The sequence below is a fragment of the Narcine bancroftii genome, chromosome 9 (genome assembly GCF_036971445.1).
Source record: "Narcine bancroftii isolate sNarBan1 chromosome 9, sNarBan1.hap1, whole genome shotgun sequence".
Classification (NCBI taxonomy): Eukaryota; Metazoa; Chordata; class Chondrichthyes; order Torpediniformes; family Narcinidae; genus Narcine; species Narcine bancroftii.
The window spans coordinates 49170610-49194244 of record NC_091477.1 but is presented as its reverse complement, the minus strand read 5'-3'; the positions used below and the strand labels follow the sequence as shown (position 1 = coordinate 49194244).

The 23635-nt window shown below is 39.7% G+C and overlaps 1 protein-coding gene across 3 annotated transcripts in view; it reads right to left on the bottom strand.

Moving 5' to 3' along the window:
* ublcp1 (ubiquitin-like domain containing CTD phosphatase 1) overlaps nucleotides 1-23635 on the bottom strand; it is a 36618-nt gene that overhangs the window by 2844 nt on the left and 10139 nt on the right. For 2 of the 3 annotated variants that reach the window (XM_069899059.1, XM_069899060.1), the window contains exons 4-10: nucleotides 22062-22147; nucleotides 20328-20443; nucleotides 10900-10998; nucleotides 6995-7032; nucleotides 5517-5615; nucleotides 3522-3638; nucleotides 1904-2031 (exon numbers count right to left, since the gene is read on the bottom strand). In XM_069899059.1, the coding sequence (XP_069755160.1) occupies nucleotides 1904-2031; nucleotides 3522-3638; nucleotides 5517-5615; nucleotides 6995-7032; nucleotides 10900-10998; nucleotides 20328-20443; nucleotides 22062-22147 (683 nt within the window). The remainder of the gene's footprint in view (nucleotides 1-1903; nucleotides 2032-3521; nucleotides 3639-5516; nucleotides 5616-6994; nucleotides 7033-10899; nucleotides 10999-20327; nucleotides 20444-22061; nucleotides 22148-23635) is intronic. The other variant, XM_069899061.1, reaches the window with a different exon arrangement.

Here is a 23635-nt window from a genome sequence, read left to right as displayed (position 1 = left end):
CAAGACCTGGTCACAACCCGAAATCCTGCAAATCGAAGGGAGATGCTTTTACTACCAGGCTTGCCAGAATTTGAATTGAGCAAAAAAAATTGAATGACTGGAATGGAGAGACCCAGCAGAAAAAGAGGATAGATGGAACCAGGTTGGAAGGGTGAAAGTGGAGACAGCTGATGAGCAGGAATACAAAGGCAGCCAAAGCTGGAATATGATGAAGAAGAAAGGTGAAAATGGGATCCACTGGGGAGAAGTGAAGGGGCAGATGGGGAGTGAGCAGCTGCTGGATGGAATCGGGGGGATTAATAGGAAAGGGGATAAAAATAGGAAGACAAGAGGTGGATCATCTATTCCTTTTTTTCTCTGCCAATTTTCCTCTATTTTCTGCTTGTCTGCTACAAATAGCACCTGTGTTCATCTGCCAAATCCAACCCCCTCCATCCCCCCCCCCCACCAGATTCACCTGTCTAACATCCATACCCCTTTCTCAGTCCACCAATAGCCCCCATCTTACCCCTCCTCCTCTCCCATCTTATACTGGCTATTTTCCCTCTCTTTATTCAGTCTGAACGAAGGGATGATGTGAAAAATCAACTCTCCATTTTCCTCTACAGATGCTGTTTGACCCACTGAGTTCCTCTAGCACCTCCTTTGTTTTTTGCTCCAGATTCCAGCATCTACAGTCTCTCAAATTTTGGGATCCCAGTGCTGAACAGATCGTACAAGCCCATGCAAAGAGAAACATACCTGGCTGGAGGTAGTTCTTGGCCTACCCCCTGCTCCCTTGTAGAGCTACCAGTTAGCCTTATTCCCACTCTACTTTGCAGCCAACATTTCTTCTTCAAATATCGGCCTCCTCTTTTGAAAATTCTATTGAATATATTCTTTTTTTTTAAAAAAAAGATGCAGCATGGCAATAGACCCTTCCAGCCTATGAACCTGTGACATCAGCAATTACCGTAACCTACAGATACCCTTTTTTTTTGGAGGCAGGGAAGAAACTGGGGCACCAGGAGGAAACCCACGCAGTCACAGTGAAAAAAAAAATATGGGTAAGTGAGTGGACAAGGGTCTGGCAAATGGAGTACAATGTTGGCAAATGTGAGGTTATCCACAAGGTAAAATGGAAGATCAGATTATTATTTAAATGGCAAGCAATGGCAGCAGGCTGCCATGCAGAAGGACGGGAGTACTTGTGCGTGAATAGCAAAGGTTAGTTTGCAGGTGCAGCAAGCTATTAAGAAGGCAAATAGAACGTTGGTCTTCATTGCTGGAGGGACTAAATTTTCGGAGCAGGGAGGCTGTGCTGCAACTGTACAGGGAACCAGTGAGGCCACATTTGGAGTACTGCATGAAGTTCTGGTTCCTTACTTGAGGAAGGATATACTAGCCTTGGAGGCACTGGAGGGGAGGTTCATCAAGTTGAAACATACAAAATTATGAAAGGCATAGATAATTTAGAGGAAGGTACATTGTTTCCATTGGTAGGTGAGATTAGAACTAGAGGACATAGACTCAAGATTGAGGGTAGTAGATTTAAGATGGAGATGAGGGGGAATTGCTTTTGCCAGAGAGTGGTAAATCCATGGAATTCTCTGCCCATTGAAGCAGTTGGGGCTACTTCAGTAAATATATTTAAGACAGGGTTCAAGAGATTTTTTTTAACCTATAAGGGGAATTAAGGAATATGGGGAAAATAGGTGGAAATGAACATATCATCAGATCAGCCGTGATCTTATTGAATGGAAGAGAGGGCTTGATGGGCCAGATGACCTGCTCCTACTTCTTGTGTTCTTATGTTCTCCATGCCACTACTGTTCACATCATTCAGCAACTAGAACATGTATGCAGTACCAACAGTCAAAGGCAGTCCTAGATACTGGGCACTGAGGCCTGGCAGTATCCATACCTTTCCCAATATTTATGATTAAGCTCTGTGAAGTCTTCTAGCTTGCCGATCTCCTTCAGGTATTGTGACAATTTTAGCAGTTCCATATCTTTATCTCGGTTAAGATGAGCTTTCATAAAAGGTCTAATCTGAAAGTAGCAAAAAAAATTATGCTAAATTTATATATTTCCATCCCTCTTCGATATTTCAAAAACATATACAGGTCGAGTATCCCTTATCTGAATATCCAAAAACCATAAAAATCCAAAAACTGATTTCTTTTTTTAAGCGCTGACACCCGACTTGCCCACGTGGGGCCATGTTGGCGCCAGTTTGATTACAATAACAGTAAAAAAAAAACAAAATCTTTACTTCTGGCTGGGAAGATGATAAACAGAGCTGGGTCCAAGTCTTCAGCATCGGCTGCAGCTGGAGTCAGCATCGGCGACTCTATTCTCAACATAGGGTGCGGTGCCATCCACATCGAAGAAGTTGCCTTGGGCTCCTGGGCAGGAGCGGGGACCAGAGTTGGGAACCGGCAGGCGGGGAGGTGTCCAGAACCGGCGGAGGCGGTCTTCTTTTGTAAGCAGAGATCGAGTTTTGCGTCATGTCACAAGAAGCCTGCTGTTGTTTGTGGTTGCTGTTTAACCACTGATACAGGTTATTCTGCTGATGCTACTGTGGTTCCAAACTCCAAATTGGATTGGGGGTACTTGTAGAGGGCAGCTTTCATGAACACATTGGTCTTTACCTGTCTAGCATAATATACAATCAACCAGCATATGGGTGCAGCTTGAGATCATAAGCACGTAGGTCATCAACAAAGGTGACTTAAGCAGTACTGCTGAAGCTGCTGTGATGGCAGCTCTGCCACCGGTGAGGACCTGGGAGAGTGGAGACAAAGTCCTGCACCAAAGGGTCCTCCTGCTCAGTCCCAATGCCGATCATTCTGTACAGGCCTTAAACTGCCTATTAAAGGAGCCGGTGTTTTTTTTAATTAAATACGGCAACTGCGGAATCTGTGCCTCAGATGGTGGCGCCTGTTCTGGACAGCAGCTGGGGGAGCAGAGGACTGGCGCAGATCAACAAAAACAGGGAGAACACCACTCGCTGAGAAGGATAGGAGGCGACCCTACAGAACGGTGACCACAGCAGCAGACCAGCAAGGGGCTCAGTAGCTGGAGGACCCACACAGACTGCGGGCTGCTGGAGACTGGCTCATGGGAACGAGGCATCAGAACCAGCATTCAAGAAGGTGCTGTGGGCAAGAAGAGTTCCCAAATGGCTTTGGGCACTGATATGTTCCTGATAATATCAGAGATTTGGATCTGGAGCTCAGGTTGCCAATGGATCAAACTGGGGTGTGAGTGGCTGCAGAGGTTGTGGAAGCACTGGAGGTGAATCTCCTGTTTGCATCCTCTCACTGTAAGGGGCACCATGCAATGCTGATGGCAACTCTTTATAGGTCTTGCGGCAGGCAAAAGGAATTTTTGTGTAATATTACATTTTCTGTATTATTACATGTCTATAAATGGAGTAACCTTGAATCTCTTATAATACCAGGGACAGCACACCCTTATAAAAATTTTGTGAATTGCTGTGCACAGAGCACTTGTATTGCTAGAGAACAGTAACATACCTTTAGCCCATTTTGTGGATTCATCAGAAAGTTTCGCCCAATATCATCAAACATTATTGTATTTTTTCTAGTGTAGAACTCGGGAAATTTATCCCATATGACTCCCAGTGGCTTGACCTGTAACAAAAAGTTTTTGTGAAATATCTTCGATCAAAGCAGCACAAGATTCTGTTGGCAGCTCAGAAGGGGGGGCAGGCAATCAAGTGAAGAATGCTTAATTATCAACATGGATTCAAATGATTTGAGGTAGGAAAGAGCTTCAGCTACACCAGGAACAAGTAATAACAGTCCAGTTAAAAAAAAAAATCACTGAGCTGGCAAATGAGCCTTACTCCGTCTCGTAACCCTTCCTGCTGGGGTGGGTCCATAGAAAAGCTGGGTTTAGTTGAGCATTAACAAACTTTGTCACATACAGATGCCACAGCAGAGCTGTTCTTGCAAATGTAAGAAAGCACCAAAACCAAAAAGCGAAGAAATTTATTAATTATTAACTCTACAAAACGAAAGGGAAAAACCATGCTCGGCCTTCAGGTTTTTAAGGATGTAACCAGTATGGTATATGGAAAGAAACCAGTTGATGCACATCTACAGGAATGGTTTCATTGTTGGACTTTCAAAGAATATTTGCTCAGATACCTTGTAGAAGGTACATTACTACAAGGGTTCTTGTAATGTACCTCCCACAAGGTACTCGGAGGTAATGTATCAGCATGGATGGATGGAGGTTTGCTGAACTAAATTTAAATGTAGACAAACAGCATGGCAACTTGCCCTTCCGGCCCACAAATTCACGGTTTCATAACTCCAAAGGAAATGGGCCAATGACAATTTTTCTCAAGCAAAATATTTCAGTTACAATTGGGTCTAGAGCAGTGATTCTCAACCTTCCCTTCCCACTCACATCCCACCTTATGCAATCCCTTACTCATCACAGATCACCAATGGCATAGAGATGACTTAAAATGGGATGTGGGTGGAAAGAAAAAGGTTGAGAACCGCTGAGTTAAACATACAAGCACAGAGTTATCTGATAGTATATAATCTGGAAGAAACTGGTTTAGTAATAAGAACTGAACAGTCACTTTTTAAAAAAATATACAATAAATGTTGGTTTTCAGAGTGATCTTGATAGGCTGCTTTATAAAATAAAAAAATGTAAATGCACTTATCGTACACAAGTACAAAGGCATATGGTTTGCTTTAAAAACCATATACCTTTGGTACAGGGCTTTAACAAGATATGATTTAGAGTAGTCTGTGTGCCCATGAGCTCTGAACAGAAGGATATAATTGCATTGGATTCAGCATGGATTCACGAGGTTTATTCACCAGTTAAGGAGCTTGTCCTGTAAAAGGAAAAATTAAGATTGCCCTGCACTGTAGAGCAAATTATAGTGAGAAAGTTCTGCAGGAAATACTGATAAAATAATAAAAATCTTCAAACGTTAGAAATCTGAAAGTGAAAATGCTGGGAACACTCAGCAGGTTAGGCAACATCTGTGAAAAGTGGAACACTTAGAGATGAACCGTTTCTCTATCCACAGACACTATCTGACCTGTTCAAGAAATTAAGAGGTTGACATTTTGGATGCTGAGAGGGTAGATTCTCTAGTTAGAGTATCTTAAATTAGGAGGTATAATCTCATGAGAGAGGCTCAGCCTTTTAGAATTGGGGTAGGAGAAACCCTTCTGCAGATGGCTGTAAAACTTTACACTCTCATTCTCTGACAGCATGTACATTCACGGCTGTTGCGTGAACTCGAGCTTTGGGGCATTCAGAGGGCATATGGATCAGGCAGCGTAGCCAACTCAAGGAATGACATCTATTTCTTATATCTTTGCCCTTTCACCTTTGCAGAGCACTAAATTTACAGAGAAAGAAAGCTTTAAAAAATGGACCAAATCCCAAGAATAGAACCTTTAGTTGTCTATGGTGTTATTTGACGCAAGTTTAAAGGGTTATCACTCATTCCTAAATGACTACTTTGAACTCACCTCCACCACTCCTCTCTTAGGTGTATGTACTGTGATCATTGCTGCACTGTCCAACATGAAGGTTATCTTGTAATTAGCATGTGTTGTGACTCCTAGTTCCTGAATGAATGCAAATGCACACGAAGCTCAGCAAAATAAATAACCTTGGAATTGATAAAATACAAAAACATACATATGAAAATCAACAGAATTCCCCACTCCCCAAACATAATTGGCCTATTCTTCTGTGTTTATGGAAACAAGATGTAATTGAAACATTTTTAAAATGGGTTTGACATGGTTTATACTAAGGCTGTTTCCCCTGACTGAAGTTTGAAACAAAGCATCCTAGTAAGGGAGAACTACAACTGGGGGGGAGGGGGGGGGGGGGCAGTGGGGAGATTTCTTCATTCAAAAAAAAAAGAACTTTTGAAATTCTCTGCTAACTAGAGCTGTGGACAATAGCTTTGTCCTTTTGAATGCTATTATGATCCAGAGATTAAAGGAAACAGATGAAGGCAAGGCAGCCATGACCTTGTTAAGCAATGGAACAGACTTAAAGTTTCCCTTTATAGTCTAATCATTTCTTCGTGCAAAGCACTTTAAGAAACCTCAATATAAAAGGAAATTCTTTTCTTATTAAAAAATTAGCTAATTTTTAGCAATTCAAAGGAGGCTTGGTGGATGGCAGGATGGAGAAGAGCACATACTTTTCACTCAAAAATAACCAATAAAGGGAAAGGCGAGCTATCAAAAGGCAACTGGGATTTCCAGCAAAGCCGGTTTGTTTCCTTTGGGTTAAGCTGCAGGAAAAAAAAGTGACTTCTTGCAGGGAATATGACCAGGGATGAGGAAAGTGTTAGGTACGGACAGCAATGCAAGTTCCACCACTCTTATGAACAAGGCAACTCATGCAATTACTTAAGTCAGAAGCAAAAAGATGAACGATCTAAAAATATTCAGAGAATATCCGTGGGACTTGCACTCATGGATGCAATTAGAGTACAATGTTGGGGCTGAGGCAGGGAGATTTTGTTTGCCCATCAAAATTTCCAGTGGCAGAGTTATCATGAGCCAAAAGCCCCCCCCCCACCCCACCCCCCAATCCACATGAAACATGAGATTAGCCAATCAGGAAGTGCCATTGCGTTCGCACAAAGCAGCTTCTGGTGATGGATTTGCAGTCCATCCCAGAGCAACGGCTTCTACCACAAAGAAACATGAATCAATGCATCAGTCAGTGGAAATGCACAAAAAGCAGTGTGATGATGGAAAAAATTATGAAAGGAGAAATCTCTTTTGAAAAACTGAATGCAATGTTAAGGGAAAAATTACTCATCACAACAGATCTCATCTCAAAACGAAAATACCCATCACTGGTATGAACCATATCATCTCAAGAGAAATTTTATACCGTTACTGTCACTGCTACACATCAAATCTCAACATAAATATTCGACATTGTCTCCTTTAATCATTATCAGCAAAAAAAAACTTACTTTCATTTTTACTTCAATCCACTTCATACTAGTAGCAGCTGTACATAAAATTGAAAAAATAAACAGTTTTGAGTCTTGACACATTATACCATTGGCAAAGAAATGTGGCCTCAAATGGAATTAGCTACAATATCACTGATTAATTCATTCTAACATTTGCTACACTCATGAAATTTACACTGAAATATTTTGCACGGTAAAGGTTAGCAGCCACCACAGCACTGGGAGTGCTCAGCAGGTCAGACACCATCTGTGGAGTGAGAAACAGAGTTTCATTACTGACCTGGAATGTTAACTCTATTTCTGCCATCACCGATGCTGCTCAGCCCTTTATGATTATTTGCAGCACCTTTGATTTTTATTGCAGATTTTTGCTATGTGCAATTTTTGCTTTACTATTACTGCTGCAACAACTGAAGTTGCTTTTTGTGAAATATAAAGTGTTCACAATCACTACTCTGGAGACAAAGTCTTGGAGAACAGGTTCAGCTTTTATTTCGGGTATGCAGAGCTGGATGTCCCTAGTCTGGAGACACAGCAGAGGTTCAGAATCATCACACTTTTGTGCAGTCATGTGCTCAACATCACCCCCACCTTCATTTACTTTCTTCCAATCAGAATCCCAATACATTACTATCTTGTCCTATTCTCTCCCATCAATACAGATATCACTCAGTCCCTCCATCATAGTACATTGCGTTATGTTAATTAGTTCATTCCTTCCTTAGGGGCGTCTAAGTTAATATTCATGTCCCTATTAAGCAAGCTGATGGAGGACCTCAGTTTTCTTCAGGCTGACTTCCAGGCCAAACATTTTGGCAGTTTCCGCTAAGCAGGACGTCAAGCGCTGAAGAGCTGGCTCTGAATGGGCAACTAAAGCGGCATCGTCTGCAAAGAGTAGTTCACGGACAAGTTTCTCTTGTGTCTTGGTGTGAGCTTGCAGGTGCCTCGGATTGAAGAGACTGCCATCCGTGCGGTACCGGATGTAAACAGCGTCTTCATTGTTGGGGTCTTTCATAGCTTGGTTCAGCATCATGCTGAAGAAGATTGAAAAGAGGGTTGGTGCGAGAACGCAGCCTTGCTTCACGCCATTGTTAATGGAGAAGGGTTCAGAGAGCTCATTGCTGTATCTGACCTGACCTTGTTGGTTTTCGTGCAGTTGGATAATCATGTTGAGGAACTTTGGCCTGGAAGTCAGCCTGAAGAAAACTGAGGTCCTCCATCAGCCAGCTCCCCACCATGACTACCAGCCCCCCCACATCTCCATCGGGCACACAAAACTCAAAACGGTCAACCAGTTTACCTATCTCGGCTGCACCATTTCATCAGAGGCAAGGATCGACAATGAGATAGACAACAGACTCGCCAAGGCAAATAGCGCCTTTGGAAGACTACACAAAAGAGTCTGGAAAAACAACCAACTGAAAAACCTCACAAAGATAAGCGTATACAGAGCCGTTGTCATACCCACACTCCTGTTCGGCTCCGAATCATGGGTCCTCTACCGGCACCACCTACGGCTCCTAGAACACTTCCACCAGCGTTGTCTCCGCTCCATCCTCAACATCCATTGGAGCGCTTACACCCCTAACGTCGAAGTACTCGAGATGGCAGAGGTCGACAGCATCGAGTCCACGCTGCTGAAGATCCAGCTGCGCTGGATGGGTCACGTCTCCAGAATGGAGGACCATCGCCTTCCCAAGATCGTGTTATATGGCGAGCTCTCCACTGGCCACCGTGACAGAGGTGCACCAAAGAAAAGGTACAAGGACTGCCTAAAGAAATCTCTTGGTGCCTGCCACATGGACCACCGCCAGTGGGCTGATAACGCCTCAAACCGTGCATCTTGGCGCCTCACAGTTTGGCGGGCAGCAACCTCCTTTGAAGAAGACCACAGAGCCCACCTCACTGACAAAAGGCAAAGGAGGAAAAACCCAACACCCAACCCCAACCAACCAATTTTCCCTTGCAACCGCTGCAATCGTGTCTGCCTGTCCCGCATCGGACTTGTCAGCCACAAACGAGCCTGCAGCTGACGTGGACTTTTTACCCCCTCCATAAATCTTCGTCCGCGAAGCCAAGCCAAAGAAAAGAAAAATTAAGCAAGCGCAGTACTAGCTATGGAATACCCTAGGTCATGGTGCCAGCCTGAACCAGATGCTTGCATCCTTGAGGCTCCTGATAAGAAGAGCCCACTAATTAGCATTGTCTGTTTTTCAAGCTCTAATCTACATTCCTTGCATTCCATCCATTTCACAGAATGGTAATCATTTTCAGCCATTTTTCACATTTTCCGTTTGTAAACCATTTCTCACCAATCAAGTTGGGGGAAAGAAAGAAAATCATTCGATCAAATGATAAATGTCCTCACTATTGCACAGGAACTACAATCCTTTGAAATAAAGTTCCACTACAGTTACTTATGACCACACAATAATGCTATTTAATATCCAAGTTTCAAGGGTGATGATAAATACTTGGATTTGAATTACAAATACAGATTGTCCCCAGGTGATCCACTGGCTATGTTTTAGACATCCATGTTGATTTTGTCCATTAAATTTGAAAATGCACAAAAATCACTCAATATCATAACCATACTTCCACAGTATTATAATGAATGGCATTAGAAGCTCCTTGGATCAAGAATAATTACTAAAAGTAGATTGAGAGAGAAAACTAGTTCTACATTCAAAGGAACTCTTACATATATTGGAGTCGAAATTAATAATATTATGGAAACTCAGTTGTCTGGGCAGTCATACCTTGGAGACAGCCTGTAATTACCTTAAATTATACACTTAGGTGACCCATATGTTAAATTGTTGGGGGGGAGGTGGGGGTGCATTCCTAGAGAACTGTTCACATTACAATTTTCCAGAATGCAAACCTCCATATCCCATTGAATCCCATATCATAAATGGAGATGTTATATACGGACAAGCAATACAAATCACTTTTAAAAAACAATAATTATACCATGGGAGTAGGGTCTATGGGCAAGGGAATTCAGAAACCAGAAACTTGCAATGAATTCCCCTACCCCCCCTCCGAGCTCAATGGCAAATTCAGACAAGAAAATAAGGGGTTTAGAAAATACAGTACAACTCCGATTATCCGAAATGGGATTATCCGAAATCCTCAGTTATCCAAATTTTTTAAAAACATTTCAGATAAATGAAGATATCCAAAACTGACAGGCGACGTCAGGCTCCTGGCACAAGCAGCAGCGGACCTCGGGTTCCCGGACAGGAGCGGGGACTCAGTGGCCAGCATTTTTTTTTGGTGAGAATTAAACATTATTTTAATGCGTTAAAAGCCTTCCCTTGTTGTTTGTTGTTGTTTGAACACTGTTACAAGTGATTTGCTGTTGCTACTGGGCTGTTTTTTTTAAATGACCAATTCTCCAGAAAAAAAAATCATCTGAAATGGGTTCAGTCGTGACCATTTCGGATAATCGGAATGTATTAAAGAAATGGACTAGAAGTTATCCAAAGAGAGATTTCCTTGTCAGTTTCCAAAGCAAATCTCTTAAATGGCCCCTCCAGTGAACTGGGGATATCAGCAGACAATGGGATCTGTTTGATTATAGCTGGGTAAGTTACATGGATGCATTTTGTGTTTAATTTTTCCCCACATAAATCCCATAAGAGTGAATTTTTATTCCACATCTCAAATTTTGGTCACGATTTGAGATTTTTGATACATGAATTACTATAACACAGGGGTCACCCACAGATCTAAAACAATCCTACCCCCCCCCCCTACAACCAACATCATTCTTCTCTTTCAAGTTTGCACATGGACCAAACTTTCATACAATAATATTAATTGCTCCACAGTTCCTTTTCTTTTTTCATTGCTATAAAACTAATTAGGTCCATTTACTCCATCTCATTACTTACACCATATAACAATGTCATAATCTTCATATGCAGATGTAAGGAATTCATGCAGGTATGGCCTCATTAGTTCAAGTCCACTTTCAGCACAAGATCTATGGTCTTAAATCAAAATTAACACAATTAATGGCATTGAAAGCAGAATTTAAGGGGAATAAATCAAGTTATATAGTGTCCTTACTGATCTTACTGTATCCAAGAGCTTCATTACTGAAAAAATTGTGTCCTTTGCAATGTAGAAATGCAAACAATTTTTGAACACTCAACAGTAATTAAAGAAATGACCAGATAACTTACTTCAGTCTTAATGTCACTTGACAGATAAATTATTGGCTGGATTACCGGAGAAAAAATATCTATCTTTATGATTACTAAGTTTGCAGATGACACCAAAATTGGTAGTACATTGGACAATGAAGGTGTTTATCCAAGATTGTATCAGAATCTAGATAAACCAAGAAGGTGGGGCAAGGAATAGCAGGGTGAATTTCGCTTGCACTTTGGTACAATAAGCAGGGACGGGGCTTACACGGCAAATGATAGGGCTCTGAGGAACACTAGGGAAACAGAGAAAGTTTGAAGTACAGGTACATAGTTCCACAAATGTGGTAACACATAATAAGCAAGGTGGTGAAGGAAGCATTTCACAGGCTTGCTTTAATCTGTCAGGTTACAGAGTGCAGGAGCAGGGACATCATGTAACAATGATTCAAAACATTGCTCAGTCCACCTGCAGCACTGTGCGCAGCCCTGATCACCCAATGGCCAAGCCACACAGCACACAACTTGCACTCAATGTTAGCAAAACCAAGGAGATGATGGTGAACTTCAGGAGAAACTCAAGAGAACATGAGAGCTCGGTAGTGGAGAGGGTCAAGAACTTCAAATTCCTGAGTGTTAACATCTCCGAGGATCAGTCCTGGAGCCTCCGTGTTGATGCAGCTATCCTTTGAGGGGTGTTTGAGAAGATTGAGTATGTCACCAAAGACTCTCGAAAATTTTTACAGGTATACCATTCTGGCTCATTACATCACTGAGTGGTTCAGAGGTGCCACTGCTCAGAACAAGAAAAAAACTCCAGAGGTTTGTTAACTTGATCTGCGACATCACAGGCACCAGTCTTTACTCCATCGAGGACATCAACAAGAGACAGTGTCTTAAGAAAGCAGCCTCTATCCTCTGCTACCATCAGGAAAAAGATAAACGACCCTGACGACGAGCACTCAGTGGCACAAGGACAACTCCTTCCCCACTTCTATCAGATTCCTGAATGGCCAATGAACCAAAGACACTGTCTTATTTTGACTTTATGTGCACTATTTTTATTTATTTTTGTATGGTGGTTTATATAAACCTTTGCACTGTGACGCTGCCGCAAAACAATGAATTTTGTGACTTGTTCATGACAATGAATTCTGATTCTGAAATCCTGACAATGACGGCAAGAATATGAAATGCCTGGACTAATGCCAAAAGTTTTTTCAGGCAAGTGTTAGCAGGCTATTGAAGTCTTAAGGTACATTATAATTGAGATCAATTACATCCAAAAATAATTTGTTCACTTTAGTGGTGATCAGAATAATTGGCATGTTTTCCCTATTCAGAGGTGCTGACCAGTAAGACACGCAATTTCTATAAATTATCCAGCCTTGAGCAAAGTAACAATGGAGATGCCAAAATGCCTGATGTGTTTCTGGCCAAACAAAGGGGAAGATTGCCACATGTCCTTTTTTCACAATGTCAGGCAATGCAGCCCGTGAAATATTTGCATATTATACAGTATGTAGATATCAGATGAAACGGGTCTTCCCCTGCAGTTTCAATGCTGAACATTTTGCTGTAATGATGGAAAACAGCCAGTCATGCTCAATCTTATCTCCTGGGTTGATTATTTTGATTTGAGAACATTTTACCCCCTCATTTAGTTTGGGATTAATTTCTCTCCCACAGTGAAGGATGGGATGGGGAATGGAGAAATGCTGCTCAGGTTTGATGAATTATTTTTCTTGTCCATCATCTTTGCCTGCCTGAATTAGATGCATGGCAATTCATGGAAAAGTCCAAAAATCATCATCAAAAATAATGACCAGCAGACTCTTCGATACCAAGGTATGTCAGGAAAAAAGATGCCACATGAAATTGAGCTGAAAGATTTTATCTTGTTTGGACCACAAGATCAAAGAGCAGAAATTGGCCAATCAATGCAGCTCCACCATTCTGACTCATTCTTCCACTCAGCCCCACTCACCTCCCTGATTATTCAGCTACATGGTACCCATGGTAGCAAATTCCAGAGGTTCACCGCTCTCTGGCTAAAGAAATTCCTTTGCATCTGCTTTAAATCCAGAATTTGTGCCCTCTTGACCTAGATTCCTCTACCATGGGAAACAACTTTGCCACATCTACTCTGTCCAAGCCTTTCAATAGTCAAACTGCTTCGATGAGGTCCCGCCTCATTCTTCTGATCTTCAAGGAGTATAGTCCAAGAACCATCAAATGTTCCTCATATGCAAATCCTTTCATTCAAGGGATCCATTCTTGTGAATCTTCTCTGAACTCTCCCCAATGCCAGTATATTCTTTATAAAATAAGGAACCCAAAACTGTCCCCCTTATTCTAAGTGAGACCTCACTAGTGTCTTATAAAGCCTCAACATCACATCCCTGCTTTTATTTCCTATAGATATGAATGCCAACATTGCAGTCACCTTCTTCATTACCAACTCAACCTGGATGTTAACCTTGAGGGTATCCTGCACAAGGACCATCGAGTCCCTTTGCACCTTTGAATTTTGATTTTCTCTCCATCTAAATAATAGTCTGTCCTTTTATTCCTTCTACCAAAGTTTATGACCATACACTTTCCAACATTGGACTTCATTTGCCACTCCTTTGCCCATTCTCCAAATCTAAATCTCTCTCTAGTCTCTCCGTTTCCTCATCACTACATGCACTTCTACCTATCTTTGTGCAATCTGCACATTTGGCCATAAAGCCATTTATTCCACAATTCAAATAATTAGCACACATGAAATAAAAATTGGCCCCAACTCCGACACCTGCGAAACACCACTAACTGGTAGCCAACCAGAAGAGAATCCTATTATTCCCACTTTTGGTTTCCTACCAATCAGCCAATGCTCTACCCACATCAGTATTTTTTCCTGTAATTCCATGGGTTCTCATCTTGTTAGGCAGCCTCATGTGTGGTACCTTGTCAAAGGCCTTTTGAATAATCCAAATATACAACATCCACTTTGTTTAGCCTGCTTGTGGTTTCCTAAAAAACAATTCCAGTACATTTGTCAGGCAAGCTTTTCCCTTAAGGAAATGCTGACTTTGGCCGATCTTGTCATGCACCTCGAGGTACTCTGTAACTTCATCCTTGACAATCGACCCCAACCACTTCCTAACTATCGATGTTAGGCTAACAGATCTATAAATTTTGTTTCTGCTGCCTTCTTCCTCTTTTAAATACAAATTTTCCAGTCTTCTGGAACCATGCCATCATCTATTGATTCTTGGAAGATCATTACCAATGCCTCCACAATCTCTATAGCTACTTCTTTCAGAACCATCTGGCCCAGGAGACTTATCTACCCTTAGACCATTCAGGTTCCCCAGCACCTTCTCTCTGGTGATCATGACCATACTTAACTTTCTTCCATTCCACCCTTGAAAATCAGATATACTGCTAATGTCTTCCACAGTTAAGAATGATGCAAAATATTCATTCAGTGCTTCTGCCAACTCTGTGTTTCCCATAACAATTTCCAGTATCTATTGGTCCTAATATCTGCTCTCGCCTCTTCTTTAACCAGAGCACCAGGAGAAAACCCAAGCAGATATAGGGAGATTGTACAAACTGCTTACAGACAGCGCCGGATTCACACCCACCCAGATGTCACTGGCACTGTGACAGCATTGCTCTAATCGCAAAGCTAAGCTTGCCGGCCATGGTTTAATGTATTTTTAAAAAGCTTTCAGTATTCTTTTTGATATTGTTTGCTCGCTTCCTTCCTAATGATGCTCTTATTTGGCTTCTGTATGCTTTTAAAAGCTTCCCCGTCCTGTCTCTTCCCATTAATTTTTGCTTCCTTGTATCCCCGTTCTTTTGCTTTTATTTAGGCTTTGACTTCTCTTGTCAGCCACAGTTGTGTCATTTTTCCATTCAGATATTTCTTTTTTGGAATTTACCTGTCCAGCACCTTCCCTATTTCTCGCAGAAACTCCAGCCATTGCTGCTCTGCCGTCCTCCCTGCTGGTGTGCCTTTCCAATCAACTTTGGCCAATTTGTCTCTTATACAGTACCTGTGTAATCTCCTTTATTCCACTGGTATTCTGACACTTGATTTTAGCTTCTCCCTCTCAATTCCAGGGCAATCCTATCATACCTGCCTCCTAAGGGAGCTGAAGGTAATGGAACGCTTATAATCTTTAGTTCATTACACAATACCTAATGAAAAATAGCATTACCATTTCCCTGGATGGCTCAGCCACAAGCTGTTCTAAGATATCTTGAAGGCATTCAATAAACTTCTTCTCTTGGGATCCAGCACCAACTTGGTTTACCCAATTAACCTACATACTGGAATTCCCAATGACAATTGTAACATTGCCTTTTTTTAGCATTCCTTCTCCATCTCCCTCTATAGTTTGCACGCCACATCCTGGCTAATGTTTGGAGGCCTATATTTAACTCTCATCAGGGTCTTTTTACCCTTGCAGTTTCTTAATTCTACCCACAGCAATTCTATATCTTCTGATCCAATGCCTCCTTTCTCCAATGATTTGATTCAATTTTTAACCAACAGGACCATCCCATCCCCCATACCTACCTTGCTGTTCTGATACACTGCATCCAGAGATATGTAGCTTCCAAATGCAGCCTTCATTTAGCCATGATTCAGTGATGGCCATCATGTGAAAACTGCCAACTTTCCACTGCACTACCTGATCATCGACCTTTCTTGTGCTTCTTATACCTCTGGCATTTAAATACAAGACCTTCAGTGTTCATCCACTTCAAATTTGTTTCCAAAATTCTATATAAATCAACATGTATTTGTAAGTTTTGAAACAATATGATTTATGATTTTATTAATTGTCATATATGTGTTGATTTTAAATAAAATATTAAAACAAAATCATTTCCAAAGAATCCCATGTTAAGTCCTTAATCTTGTGTTTGAAATATTCCCTTATTGACTGCTATTCCTTCCTCACAATCTCATTACACAGTGCATCTACTTGTGTATCGTCTGCCCTTTTCACTGCCCTCTTATTCCGGTTCCCAATCCTTGAGAAGCTAGTGGCAGATCAAGTTCAAAAGGATCTATGCCTTGTTGTATATTTGTTTTGAGTGAGATACAAGTCTGATGAATAAACAGAGAGGGATAATTTTGAGGAACCATCTAATATTTCATCTACGGGGGTGCGTGGCAAGATGGCGTAAGGAACAGACGTGCCTTCCAGTCCTCTCCTGACTCTAACTTATTGTTTTGTCTTTAAGTGCCCGTTAAAAGTTTTTTTAAAAGTTTATAAATAGTATGAGATGTTGAATTAATACCTAATGGTACATTTGTTAAAAAGAAAGTAAAAGGAAACATCAACAGATTGTTAAAAAATAATATTTTCCGAAATTATCTGAGCCTGCTTGTTTACAAAAAGCCACGACTCAGCGTGAAATGGATCCAGGAAAACAAGTGAAGAATTCGGCCTTGGAGCTCCGTTCTGATTCCGTAAGTCTTTCTGAAGGTCGTTTTCAGCTGCCTTTAGAACAAAGGGCTGGCCGGATGCCAGTATTTCAAACAACGTCTACTGAGACTTTGACTGCTGAATTAGCTGGGGTGCCACCAGTTGGAGAGTTAAAGAGTTGCTATTTGACTGCTATACCACCAGTTATAACAGCTCTTCCAGATACTGACGTAACGAAGCTTTTAAAGGAGGTTTGGATCAAAGATAACCCTGATCATCAGCCTCCTGATACTTCTGGGGGGTCTGTGACAGGGGCTCTTACATGGAGTCAAACTGCAAGAAAAGCTACTAAATTAAAAGAAGGGATAGAAGGTCCTCTGATTCCACAAGAACAGCAGAATCCCACCATGTCTGGATCTACTGATGTTGATATACTTTTCAAGAGTCTTGAACATAAGATATTTTCTTCAATGATGCATTTAGGTGATTCTATGAATAATCTTACTTCTAAGATTAATGCATTGGTGGATGTCAATACTCAACAGATGGCTGATTATGGAGCTTTTAAAGTTGAAACTATTGAAAGACTTGAGATGTGTGATCAAGGATTATCTGATGTACAAGATCAATTACAAGATGTGAATAAAACAATTGAAACGTTACAGATTCAGAATAAAAATTTAGCAAAAAAGGTTGATTATTTGGAGAACCAATCCAGATGGAATAATATGAAAATTGTCAGCTTGCCAGAAGGCATAGAAGGGCCAGATCCAAGAAAATTTTTCACTGAATGGATTCCACAAGTGTTGGGACAAGATAAGTTTTCTGAAGGTTTAATATTGGAACGGGCTCATAGAGCTTTAAGAAGGAGACCTTTTTCAGGACAGAATCCAAGACCTGTTCTGGTCCGCTGTTTAAATTACTGTGATAGAGAGACTATTTTACGTATGGCTATTAGAAATGCACAGCAAAACAAATCTCCTTTGATGGTTCAGAGTAATCGTGTTTTCTTCTATCCGGATTTGAGTCAGGAAATTATGTTTCAACGACGTGAATTTAATTCTGCGAAAGAATTATTGTGGAAAAAAGGATATAAGGCAACATTTAGATACCCTGCGGTACTGAAGATTTTTCAGTATGGATATCAACCAAAGTTCTTTGATAATCCTAAAGAAGCTATGGATTTTGCTCAGTCTTTACCAATTATGCAATTCCAGGAATGACATAGTCCTCCACGGTCTCCAAAGAGGGCAGAGCTGCAAGAAGGGAATTTGATTTCTGGAAGAAATGGAAGAAACGGTGGTCGCAATGGCAAAGGAAACTCATTTAATAGATAAGGAACATTTGAAACTCAAACGTGAATGGGTTGGGCACGTTTTTTATTCTTCGTTTAATTCTAAGGCAAAAGGTGTGGCAATTTTGGTACATAAGAATCTACCATTTTAGTTACAGAGTGAAGAGAAAAATGGTGGAAGATTATTAAAATTAAATTGTACAATCTTTAATGAGGCATGGACTTTGCTTGATGTTTATGCTCCTAATGTTGAGGATACAGCTTTTGTTGTGGATATGTCTTTATTACTTGGACAATCGAACTCTAATGTAATGTTGGGGGAGATTTGAATGTGGTGTTGGAGCCTTTATTGGATAAGTACTCAAGAGTAATTAAGAAGTCTAAGATAGCAATCCAAGTGATTAATATGATGGCAGATTTGAATTTAATTGATATTTGGTGAAGAGTTAATCCTACAGAGAAAGATTTTTCTTTTTATTCCTCGCGACATAATTCTTTTTCTAGAATTGATTATTTTTTAATATCAGCACATTTGCAGGATAGGGTTACATCTGTGGAGTATAAGGCTAGATTGGTTTCGGATCATTCATTATTATTATTAGAATATTTGAGTTCACAAGATGTTCAGAAAGCTTCAAGATGGAGATTTAATACTATGCTATTACGACGCGAATTTAATTCTGTGAAAGAACGGTTGTGGAAAAAAAAGACATAGGGCAACATTCAGGTATTCTGCAGTACTGAAGATTTTTTAGGATGGAAATTAGCCAAAATTCTTTGACAACCCTAAAGAGGTTATGGACTTTGCTTAGTCTCTACCAATCATGCAGTTTCAGGAACGATGTAGTCCTTCAAGGTCTCCAAAGAGAGTAGAGATGTAAGGTGGTATCCAGATTTTTAAAAGAAATGGAAGCAATGGTGATCGAAGTGGTAACGTTGATTTTTTGAAAAGAGTTTAAATAGTTTAAATAATGATGATAGTTTAATGAAATGGGAGTTGGGAGAGGGAACTGGGTGGGCACTAATTTCCAGAAGTCATCAGCTACCTGTGAGTTATCTCACACCCAATATTTTGGGGGAGTTACCGCTTTGGGCGGTTTAAACAGGAGGAGGTAGTTGTGACCTCCGACCTGTTTTTTTTTCTTTTTAATTTTTGGGTTAAGAAGTGAAGGTTTTTTTAAATTATTTTTTTTAAATAAATAATTTTATTTTTTTTTTAACTCTTTTTGTTTTGATTGTAATTGAGAGGGAATTAGGAGGTTTTTTTCTCTCCTTTTTTTTCTCATTTTTTTGGGGTTTTTTGTTTCTCTTTTTTCTTTCTTTTTTAAGAGGATGATGTCACAGAAGATAATAAGTCAAAAATTGAGGATGTTGAATTAGATGAAGAGGAAGATGAGGGGAAAGGTGATAAGAAGAAGAAGAAAATTAAGTACAAATACATTGAGGGAGAAGAGTTTAACAAAATTAAGTTAATTTTGATAGAGAATTTTGAAGATGTTATAAATGAAGAATATGGAGAATTTTATAAGAGTTTGAACTTTTTTCTTTTTTTTATATAAGGGGAGGGGAAGGGAATAAAAAGTTTATCTGATTGTTTTTCTAAGGGATGTTTTTGTTCTCTCGATGAATTATAAAGGAAACTTGGTATTAATGGAAATTCTGTATTTATGTATTATTAATTATGATTTTTTGTATAACAGATATGTGGTTGATATATGATTTTAATATTTGAATTTAGTTTTAAAGTGGATTTCATTTGTTAAATACATGAATTATGTTTGATTTAAATATATGTTTAAGGGTATTATTTTAGTATTGATATTTTTTTGTTGTTCGTAATTTTTTTTTGTTGTTAAGTTTTATCCTTTTTTTGTAAGTGGGGTTTTTTCTATTTTATTTACAACATTGTTAATTAATTCTTCACTCTTTATTTTGGGGGGAGGGTTGGATTAATTTTAAATTAGATGATTAATGTTGTGTTATAATTATTGGGGGGGTTAATTTGTGTAGTTTAATGATGTAGTATTCTAATTTTTATTATCTTATTTTTTATTATTTCTTTAAATGTAATTTTTATTTTTTTCATGTCATAAAATTTTAAATAAAGTTTAAAAAAAAATAATATTTCATCTACAATTTTAAAAATGAGGAAGAAATATGACAGAGAGCAAACCTCACCTGGGGCTACCTGCTACTTTATGCTAACCCTTTGAAAATCAAAGCTGTCAATAATAACAAAAAATACAAATCAACACACTTTAGAATTACCTTATTTTCTGATAATTCATCAGAAAAAAATTATAAACATTAGAATGAAGATTATACATTAATTCAAGGGGTGGGGGGGCAGAAACACTTGCTGTTGAACAAAAGTCAAAATCGTGGCTAATTAAATCAACATACAGTCAGACTATTTGAATAAAATTGTTAAGTGTGCTTACCAAATAATGTGTAATCAACATCTAAAACTAGCAGCTTTTTCCCTTCCCGGGGTTGGTTCAGTATTTCTATTTTGTATTCCTTTACTCTGCGTGCAATTTTCGCCAAGTTTTCTTCCCTAGTGTAAAATAAGTAAGATTAATTACTTTCAATTCACCAAAAGCCACAGAAGACTGCAAGTTTACTCCGCACAGTTAAATCAGCCACTATTAAGTGAGAAATTAAACACGCACTGCTTAAGATCTTTTACTTTCTCATATTTTTCTTTCCCAGAACTACTGGTTTATATGTCTACATTAAACACCAATAGTATAATCAGGCACTTTATTTTTACAATTAGGTTGTAAAAAACATAGAACAGAGTTAACATCATCCTCTCCCCTTGTCTCACTGTAATGGATAAATATTGGGAGAATTTGGTAAGATTTAGAGCAGGTTACATACATACACACATTTTAAAACAAATCTTATTTGAAATACTGAAGAATTCATATTCAGTAACATTGCAGAATCTATGGAGACTTTAATGCACATCTCACAAGTAGGAGCTAATTGAAATTATGTCATGAAATGAATAGACCATTGTTTGCAATTGGAGACAGGCTGGATGGTTGGATAACTACAAGGCTGCTGACCTTTCTGCAAAGTGCTCACAGAAGGGTCACTCCTGGGTTTTGTTTATCTAAGACAACACCTTGACCAAGAGAGGAGAACTCCTGTTGTTTGCTGAAGAAGGTGGGGTTTTTTGCAAGTGAGAGAGTCACATGGGCTTTCTGGCAGTCTCAGTTGAAGAGAGAGAGAGACAAGTTCACAAGCTCTCTCAGCCTGTGTGGGTGACTCTGAAAAGAGACTGAACCGTCATGGATGAAACAAGCCAGGAAGAGCTGGTAGAAATAGAAAGTTCCAGAGCAGTGGATGGTTGGAAGTGCTATCTGTCTGATGTTTCTCTTGGAATAAGTGGAACAGAAAGGAACTCTGTAGTAGCCTGAAGAAAGAGGTTACCATCTGGAAAACCCTGATGGGGCAAGTTTCATCAGCGAGACCTTGAGGTGACTAATGGTGGTACCTCAGTTGTGGAAATCCAGGAACAACAAATCTCTCTCTGCAAACCCTACAAGAACCTTCCTGAGCGGTAAACATTTACCTTTCAAGCACCAAAGCCTGGTGAACTTTATACATGTTAAATTCTGTGTATGGTATAAGAATTGCCTGCATCCAGAGAACTTAGAAGAAGGAAAAGTGAGATTGAACTGTGAACCAAAGAACTCTTCTTAAATTTACACACTTATCATACACATGCGCTTAGGATGAGAAGGGGGTGAATTTGGGATAGTTCAGTAGAGAGATAAGAGAAAGTTTGACTCTATTTTCATGTTGAAAGTTGATTAAAAACAAATTTTGTTTTAAAAACTACTTGACTTGCTGAATATCTATTGCTGCTGGGTTTTGGGGTCCTTTGGGCTCATAACACCACCCACAGTCTATATCCACCACTTGTCCCCAAGATGGATGGCCTGCGGCAAAGCATTACAATGGGATTTGGAACATGCACCATTAAAAGATCAATTTCAGTTCGAAAGATAAAGAATAAGACTTATGAACTTTGTATCAATAAATACACCGGAATAGATCATCTTCCTGTGAAACACTTGCACTGAAAAAGGCACAGAGGCCAATTCAATCACACTGCCAGGGAAGGATCAGCACCCAGCTATTGATTTAAAGAGACCGAGTACCTGTTCTCTACTTCTATAACGTCCTCTTCAATATCAAAGTCATTGATGACATCTTCATTGTCAGGAGGTGGTGCCAGTACTTCCTCCTGAGCAAGGTAGGGAAACAAACACAATAAACGGGCAATCCCAAACACAGAGGGAAACAGGAACCATAAAGTCAATCTACATACAGGCTGCCCTCAGGTTTCAAATGGCCAACTTATGGACATCCCGACATACAAGCAAGCTCCTATAATATTATTTCCGATTTTTGTGCATTTTCTATCCTACAGACAAAATTGGCTCAGGGACGCCTGTAAAATTGCAACCCATTCGACACCCAGGGGTGGTCTATGTAGATCATATTCGCCTCCACCTGGGCCATTTTGTTCTGTTCTTTGACAATAGATCCCATAAACCCTCCATCTATAGCTGAATTATGCTGCTCGTGAAACCTACATAACAAGCAGTAATCCCTACTGAGCAATTATTTTCAACCTGTTGTAATTTAACCTGCAAAAATGATATAAAAGCAGAAACTGCTGAAAATTACTAGCCAGATTATCCAACATTTGTGGAAGAAGATAATGTAAATGCTTGGAGTTAATTCACCACACCTGCTGGTCATCTTGCAGACTGTTTCTAAAATGTTTTGATTTTCCAAATATTACATTTTCTCTAAACTCCCTATCATTAATCACGCTATCATTCATGCTGTAGGCTCAGACATGGAAACTGACATTTTGGCCAGGTGCCCAATGACTTCAGAAGAGAAAATGAAACAACAAAAGAGAAATATATGCCTAATTGAACAAAAATCTATTACTCAAAAGAAAATCCAATGCAATTTCCTGATTGAACAAGCTGTGTAAATTACAAACAGAAATCAATCATAATCAGGTGTTCATAGCAACATTTCCCAAAGTGGAAAGTCCTGAATGACAAGGAGGTGACCAGGCAATTGTCTCATCTACTGAAGGCAAGGAAATGAAAAACAAAATTCTACTACCTGTTATCACCCCATTCTGCAGCCTCTGTAGTTGGAAAGTAGTTGGCAGTGATTACAATAACACTGTTCTTCAGACCTACGTAAAACTTACAGCATCGTACCCAATGTAGCACACAATAAACCCTATTGTAATTTATGCAAAAATGAAATATAAAAAAAATGCAGGAAATTACTAACCAGGTTACACAACGTCTGTGAATGAGGAAAAGAATATAAGTGTTCCAAACAATGCACGCCTACCAGGCTGCAGTACACAACAGGGTGTCCAATAACTCAATAATAAAGCAGGCTGTTAATATTCATCAAATTGACTATAGGTTCTTAAGTTAACCCCACTGGCATTGATCTCCTCCACTCTATAACTGAACTAAGCAAACTTAAAGCCTATTACATTCTCCGAAATTTGCACTATATTTGGGCGTCTGCAACAGAAATAGAAACCTTCCCTTGGAAAAAGAATAGCAATGACAATTAACTACATCATTACAGCATTTGACAGCAGGCTATAAGAAAGGATAAGTTGGCAGGAATAACGTTGCCTATAATTGAGGAAGAAAAGCAGCTATGTGGGAATTATTTTCAGACC